General features: G+C 37.9%; 1 protein-coding gene across 1 annotated transcript in view; it reads left to right on the forward strand.

Moving 5' to 3' along the window:
• The window catches only part of LOC124779336 (lysosomal alpha-mannosidase-like), a 209,239-nt gene extending 201,578 nt beyond the window's left edge, over window positions 1–7,661 (forward strand). Inside the window, exon 16 of the mRNA XM_047253705.1 lies at window positions 7,408–7,661. Coding sequence (XP_047109661.1) covers window positions 7,408–7,608 — 201 coding nt within the window. The 3' untranslated portion in view covers window positions 7,609–7,661. The remainder of the gene's footprint in view (window positions 1–7,407) is intronic.
• Window positions 7,662–8,756: the final 1,095 nt, after the last annotated feature.

The raw sequence follows: 8,756 nt of genomic DNA on the forward strand, positions 1-8,756 counted from the left end.
CAGTTTCGTTGTGGACAGCCTCAAAGAAGTCAGGTCTACTTGTTGCCAATATATCCAATATATTTTCATCACGAGTGGTGTTCCTAACTATTCTAGGTAGTTTTCAGAGAAAGCATTTAGTATTGTTTCACAGGATGTTGTATCATGCCCACCACTGACAAAACTGTAGTTTTCCCAGTTAATTGTTGGATGATCAAAGTGTCCACCGATGATTACAGTATTATTGGGTAACTTACATACAGCTGAACTGATGTTTTCTCTAAAGTTTTCAGTTACATCAGGGGATGAGTCTGGTAGGTGACAGAAGGATCCAATTATCATTTTATGCCCACCCCTGCTACTGACACTTCCCCAAATAATCTCACATGCAGCTTCAATTTCTATCTCGCTGTATTTGAGTTTCTTGTCTATTGTGGCTAATACACTGCCTCCATTTCCCATTTGCCTATCCTTTCGACATACACTCAAATTTTCCATAAAAATCTCACTTTTATCAGTTTCAGGTTTCAATCAGTTTTCTCTGCCTAATATTACATGTGCTTCATTGCTTTTCAGTAGCACTGCAAACTCTGGGATTTTGTTGTGAATGCTTCAGAAGTTAACCATTATGATTTTAATACTCTCACATCTGTGGAATGAATATTTTTGACCTTACACTGATACTTCTGGGTTTCCTACAGCTACCATTATCTGGATTGGATGGAGTGTCGTCTAATCTAAAAATCTCTTGTGTGCACCTCACACTCAGTGAGTTACGTGAGCAGCAGCCTCTAATGTGCAGTGCATGCCTGCCCCTTTAGGGGGACCCTACAGTTCTCGATCTCATGGTGTGAGTCCAGGAAGTTGCAGCCTAGTTTGTCACAGAACCTTCGAAGTTTCAGGGTCAGTTCTTCCACTCAACTCAGAACCGAGGGACACGATCAGTTCTGGGGACAATGCTGCAGATTGTGAGATTCACTGAAACGTCATGCACAAGGCTGGTCTTCTCGACCTTCTCTGGCAGTCACTGGAAAAACCCAAGTATGACTTCGGAGCCCAGATGCCAGCATCATTTGTTGCAATGTGTGACACAATCTGCACCCTGTTCTCTCAATGGGCTCCTGAAATACACAGTGAGTGTACCTAGTGTTGCTTCCTATCCCTTGCAGCAATTCCCCTAAGGGGTACCATCATTCACTGTATGTCGTCTGAACTGCTGATGATTAATGGACCCCTACCCTTTTACATATGCCTCCTCTTGGCACCAGACAAAACAAGTTTCCCCAAAGCAGATGTGGTGAGTCCCACTGGATCCGTTTCTGTTTCAGTGAAAGACAGCACCTCAGACTTGTTGGTTACGGGGATTGGTACAACACCCTGAATCCTCCCTGGTCCCCATCCCCATTGTACAGGACGCCTAGATCTGCCATTGACATGTCACCCACAGCCAAGTAGATGAGTAATGACAGGTCCAGCACTTTCCACAGGGGAGACAGGATCCACAGGAGAGGACAGTACTTTTGGTACCTCTGGTACCAGTACCACAGGCACACGACTCTCGGGAACTTTTCCAACACACTGATCCACAGCAGCTGCCGACCATTTGACAGCCATAAGGGTGATTTCCACGTGCTTACTGATATCAACCAACTCATCCCATGTTCGAGAAAGGCATTCAAAGTGCACTATATTTTGGCTGGTGCAATGTATTACAGGACAGTGAACAAATAACTTTAAATTAAGACTGCTCATTATCTCTTAACTTGTTGAGCTAAAAAGTTGCTAATTCCCTGTAAGAACTGAAGCAAATACACAAAACGAGATTTCTAATAAAGCAGCACAAAAACCTATGGTTAAAATTACGAGTTTCCTAAAATGTTTTAAGGTTAATTATAAGTGATACACAGGGCTAATCCTCTTTAAGGGTAAAGTAGATGTAATATAATGTGTCAGTTGGAATATCTGCTACAGTAATTAAATCACAACCGCCGATTTACTACAAATTGCTTGTAGGTTATGCAAAGGGCAATGGTAGCTTCCAAAACCTCCAAAACCGCACTTTATTTGTGATGATATTCAATGAAATTCAAGGGTGGTATATTATTTGGCAACTGTGACCCACAATACTGCTTTGCTATGAAAAAGGCTACGTTACGGACCCAAAACGCTGAAACCATTAACTTAACAGAAATATAGTTTTGTGAGCAACTGAAAATTATCCAAAATAACCTATTTCACACGTATTTATAGAATGAATACATTTAGATCATATAATTTCGTCTGTCTCAACAGTAAACCCACAAAACAAAATGCATGCCTAGAAATGTTATCTCAAGTGTCTGCAGAAATAATGACGTCTTGGATGTTATGAAACACATGCTGTCTGACCATGATGGCATATTTCTAAAATTAACTGGGCTTGGCAAAGGTCAAGAGCAAACAAAAGAACCTAGAGCAGTGAGACAGCTAAATCATACAAACATCCAGAATGAGATTTTCACTCAGCAGCGGAGTGTGTGCTGATATGAAACGTCCTGGCAGATTAAAACTGTGTGCCGGACCGAGACTCGATCTCGGGACCTTTGCCTTTCGCGGGCAAGTGCTCTACCAACTGAGCTATCCAAGCATGACTCACGCCCCGTCCTCACAGCTTTACTTCTGCCAGTACCTCGTCTCCCACCTTCCAAACTTTACAGAAGCTCTCCTGCGAGCTTTTCCTTAGTATTAAGGAACTACCACACAATAAATTTAAAATGGTGATGGAATCACAACTAAAAAGAAAGGTTTTCTATAATGTTCAGGAATTTTTATGTAATACTATAAATGATTTAACTGCAATTTGAACTAAATTGTGTGTATTATAAACTGGGTAATATAAAAGTGTAAACTGAAATTTATGTATGTTTAATATGTAACATTGTATTCTGTTGCCCACAAAGAAATAACTTATACAAGCATAAATTAAAATTTATATAAGTTATATGTAACATTAGAATAGAATAGAATAAATTTATTGTCATTAGGCCATTAAGGCAATAGACAAAGTAATACATATAATACAATGTAATTCATGTTGCAATAGAACAATAGGTTTGTTATTACAGTGTAATATTACAACTGATGAAATCCTACAAAGTCATATTTATAACACAATATAATTTATATATAAAAACAAAGATGAGGTGACTTACCGAATGAAAGCGCTGGCAGGTCGATAGACACACAAACAAACACAAACATACACACAAAATTCAAGCTTTTGCAACAAACTGTTGCCTCATCAGGAAAGAGGGAAGGAGAGAGAAAGACGAAAGGAAGTGGGTTTTAAGGGAGAGGGTAAGGAGTCATTCCAATCCCGGGAGCGGAAAGACTTACCTTAGGGGGAAAAAAGGACAGGTATACACTCGCACACACACACACACACACACACACACATATCCATCCACACATACAGACACAAGCAGACATATTTAAATATATATATGTCTGCTTGTGTCTGTATGTGTGGATGGATATGTGTGTGTGTGTGTGTGTGCGAGTGTATACCTGTCCTTTTTTCCCCCTAAGGTAAGTCTTTCCGCTCCCGGGATTGGAATGACTCCTTACCCTCTCCCTTAAAACCCACTTCCTTTCGTCTTTCCCTCTCCTTCCCTCTTTCCTGATGAGGCAACAGTTTGTTGCGAAAGCTTGAATTTTGTGTGTATGTTTGTGTTTGTTTGTGTGTCTATCGACCTGCCAGCGCTTTCGTTCGGTAAGTCACCTCATCTTTGTTTTTATATATAATTTTTTCCACGTGGAATGTTTCCCTCTATTATAACAATATAATTTATGTTGCAAAAGAGCAATAGATTTGTTATTACAGTATAATATTACAATTGACAAGGTCATAATATAATACAATATAGTTCATGTTGCAAAACAACAATAGATTTGTTATTATAACGTAATATTACGATTGGTGAAATCCTACAGAGTCACACTTGTAATGTATATAATTTCTGTTGCAAAAGAATAATCGGTTTGTTATTACAGTACAATATTACAATTGATGAAATCCTTTACATTGTAGAATGGGTGGGCAACTAACCAGTCATACAGTGCTTGTTTGAATGGTTGCTCTGGTAAATCTTGGATAACTAGTCGAAGTTTATTAAATAATTTATGCCCCATTAGTTCATAACTGTTTAGTGATTTTGAGAGTCTGTGAAATGGAGTATAAATACATCTATTCGTCCTAGTGTTGTAGCAATGTGTATTTTCTCTGCGTTTAGCTTTGGGCAGCTTCTTTTTCGTATAGATTAAGACATAGTATATATATAGGTTTATTACTGTCATAATGTTTTGCTCAGAAAACAAAAGGTTTACAGTGTGCCTTATATGATGAACCTGTAATTACCCTAATAGCTTTCTTCTACAGTAGAAGAATGTCATGCACACAACTGAAGTTTCCCAATAAAATGATACCATAGGTTATTATGCTTTGGAAGAATGAGAGATAGGATATTCTAACATAATTTTTAGGTACAAAATCCATTAGTTGCCTTAACAGATAGATTACCCTAGGCAACTTATCACTAAGACACTTGACCCCAAGGTAATTTGTCGTCCAAATATACTCCTATAAACTTAACATAACTAGGATAGTCAGATGGTAGCTTGTCTTTTAGACTAAATACTATCTGCTGAGTGTTATTTTCACCAATCAAAAATCCATTTGCTTTAAACCACTATGATGCTTGGGCAATTGTCTCTGTAACACAAGTTTTAAGGCTATTGAGGTCATTACTGCTGTTCAGAAAAGTTGTATCATCTGCATATAGTACAGTTTTGATGTAATACATGACAGCAGGTCGTTAATCATTATTAGGAACAGGAAAGAACCCAGTACAGATCCCTGTGGGACACCTACCTTAACTAGTTTTACACTGGACAATTCTTTGCCAACACAGACAGCTTGCTTATGGTTCTGTAAAAATGATCTTAATAGTTTAAGGCTATTACCTCTAATACCATAGAAGTTAAAGTGTATGTTCTACACAGTCAAAGGCTTTGCTTAGGTCACAAAAAGTGACTTGAGCGAAGTCTTTATCCTCAAATACTTGATGGATGTATTTTAACACAGCATCTATCACATCATTTGTTAACATGTTTTTCCTAAATCCATACTGAGATCCACTAATAATTCCTATATTATCAAAGTAATCAGATAATTGTTTGTAAACTGTGTATTCCAGAACTTTAGAAAAAGATGAGACTATGGAAATTGAGCACTAACTTAAGGCAGAGTCTTTATCCCCTTTTTTATAAACTGGAACTACTCTAGACAGTTTAAGCTCATCAGGAAAATATCCTTCAGCTAGACATTTGTTTATACAATGTGTTAAGGGGTACACTATACTGCGTATGACTTTCTTTAGTGTGTTACAGGATAAGTCATATATGTCTACACTGCCTGATGATTTTAACTGTTTCGCTATTCTAAATACAAAATCTGGTGAGACCTCAGAGAAACTGAAGATACGCGTATTTATCGATGATCTACAACTATTTTTTGAGAGTAACTGTGATGAGCTGATTTCGGGTTTAGCAATACCACTTCCTACTTCTTCAACTGATTTAACAAATAATCATTGAATTTTTGGGGAGAGATATTAATTGTAACATTTCTTTCATCTTTAGCAACACTATTTATTAGCTTCCAAGCCCCTTTGCACTTGTTGGTGGATTTCTCAATACTTCTGAGATTGTGTGCTTTTTTGGCTTCTATGATCGCTTTTTTCTATTAATTCCTACATGTAACATAGGCTGGATTAGCTTGATTAGTCTTCAATCTTATATTCTGTTGTCCACAAAGAAATAACTTGTACTTGACGATGTCTTATGCAACAGCAATGTTGTCTTCAGACAAATAAAAGGAATTGATTGATTGATTGACATTAGAGAACGACTGCTGAACGAGGATAGGCCTACTGTTCTCAAAAGTTTTAAAAGAGCACAATTAATTCAAGGCCTACAACTGAAGATAACAGTGTGAGGTTATTGCTATACAGTACTCATGGATGTACAAATTTTCACAATATATCACAGTACTAATGGTTATGGGTACAATCAATGAAAGATTAAGCCGGAGCCACGCGAACAGTAAAATATGCGAATCTAGAAATTGAAATCAACACACGTATCTTGTACATGCGGTCTCACACAAAGAAAATTCCGAAGTCGGCTTTTATATATAAATAAACGTGCGTATTGTAAAGATTTTTCACTTAGCTGTCTCTGCTGCACTGGTGTGCAGAAAAACACTGGTGGGTCAACATCGCTGCAATGTGCAGCACCAACAAAGCACGCTTTCTGCCTGTAGCAGCTAACAGTGTTGTCTATATTCACTAACATTATTAGCAGCTACAGAGAAAAAACATTGGCTTTTAATTAAACAAAAAACAAGTACGCTTTATAAATGGATGTATTATAGTGGACTACTTATAAATCATGTATAAAATTATAGATTGGAGCAACGAGTATGATCCACCAGTTGCCTGGGATTCATAGAATTTGAGAAAAGCTTTCACCTCAGTTGAAGTAAATCTGAGCTCACAGCCATTAAGAAACATGGCAATGATACAGCCTATGTTATTATACTAATGAATACATACTTTGATGCTAAACTGTCCATCAAGCTATCAGGATTGTGGGACATTAATGTGAACTGAAAGATTACAGTAAGACCAAATGAAGTAAAAAATGAAAAAGAAAAAACATACAACTTAACAAAAAATTCATACAGCCAGATGCACAGAAACTTCCTGGCAGATTAAAACTTTGTGCCAAATACAGAATTGAATTCAGGAGCTTTGAATTTTGTGAGCAAGTCCTCTATCATCTGAACTATGCAAGCATGACTCACAACACACCCTCACAGCTTCCACCAGTAACTCATCTTCCACATTCTGAGTTATTGGCAGAAGTAAAGCTGCGAGGCTGGGTTTGTAAGTCATGCTGGTGTAGCTCAGTCCGTAGAGCACTTGTCCCCAAAAGACGAAGATTCCAAGTTGGAGTCTTTGTCCAGCACACAGTTTTAATCTCCCCAGAGGTTTCATAACAGCACACACTTCTCTGCAGAGTGAAAATTAAATTCCAATGTACGACAGCTGAATAGAAAGACTGGATGAACACCAAAAGAAATGCACAGTGTACTTATGCTTAACAGAGTTGATTTTGTTGCATTAACACCCGTGTTTTCAATTAGTAATTTGTCTGTTATTGCTGGTGGGAACACATATTTTTAGCTCTCTGAACAATGAGAACTTTGATTGTAAATCTCGACCAATAAAACTTCTTATCACATTTTTGTAAACACTCACGTAATGATATACTTGTCTCTCTTGTTTTTTCTGAATGTCAAAATAATGATGTTTTGTCCCCTATTAGGAGCTGTTTACAACGTTTGTCATTAAATCAGTACGTGAGTCAACACTAGCAGCAAACCAGTGGCTTGGGGAATACGGCAGACTCAACTGGATAGACACATCAGGTGTCGGTATGGACAGCTGGGAGGTACCCAATGATATCCCCAATATCACTCTCAAACCCATGCAAATCAGGACATTTATTGTTGAAGTAACTCGGTGAAGCACTGGCAGACAGATGCAGACAGGTATACCTCTTCTGTTCATGTCATAAAATGTACGAGACATATTTACTGAATAAATAATGGTTGCATAAGTATTTGGTATTCTGCGATTTTTATTATTTCCCTTCCATCATATCATATTTGTTTATATATGCGAATATTTACATTAGAAAATCAGTATCCTGAAGTCCTCTGATCCAGTTAATATGATGCTCCTCTCTGTTTTTCGATTATAAACTATGACACTAAGTATATGATTAGAAAAAGTTATTTTGTATTTTTTATTGCTTTCCATAGATCCCCCAAGAAGGAGAACATACAGAGATGCACGCAAGTTGGGTACGCATTAGCAAAAGACAACCAAATCACAGAAACTTAGGACGTACCCGCAATAACAATAAAGTAGCACCACACTGCTTATTGGTATTTGTGGTTATGGCAGCTAAAATTAACTTAATAAATTAAAAAGGAAGCTATTACTTTGCATAAAGCAGACGTTCTTTTAGTTATATTAAATAATTTACTTTTTAAATCTTCCAGGCAGATTAAAACTGTGTGCTGGGTCAAGTCTCAAACCCAGGACCTTTGCCTTCTGTGGGCAACTGTTCTACTGACTGAGCTACCCAAGAGTGGCTCATGACTCATCCTCACAGCTTTTCTTCCGCCATTAACTCATTTCACAAAATTTCTCCTGTGAAACTTGCAGGACTAACACTCCTGCAACAATAATGTGAAGATATGCTTAGCCACAGCCTGGTGGCTGTTTCCAGAATGAAATTTTTCACTCTGCAGTTCAGTGTGCACTGGCAAAAGTTCCTGGCAGATGAAAATTGTGTGTCAGACTGGGACATGAATCCAAGATCTTTGCCTTACACGGGCAAATGCTCTACCAAATGAGGTATCCAAGTACAACTCAAAAGCTACACACACAGCTTTACTTCCACCTTTACCTTATCTCCTGCCTTTCAATCTTCACACAAGTTGTGAAGGATGGGCTGTGAGTCATACTTGTGTAGCACAGTTGGTAGGGCACTTGCCAATGAAAGGCAAAGGTCCTCGGTTTGAGTCCCAGTCTGGCACACAGTTGTAATCTGCCAGACAGTTTCATATCAAAGCCCACTGCATTGAAGAGTGAAAAGTTTCATCC

This window comes from Schistocerca piceifrons, chromosome 1 (assembly GCF_021461385.2).
Source record: "Schistocerca piceifrons isolate TAMUIC-IGC-003096 chromosome 1, iqSchPice1.1, whole genome shotgun sequence".
NCBI classification, from domain to species: Eukaryota; Metazoa; Arthropoda; class Insecta; order Orthoptera; family Acrididae; genus Schistocerca; species Schistocerca piceifrons.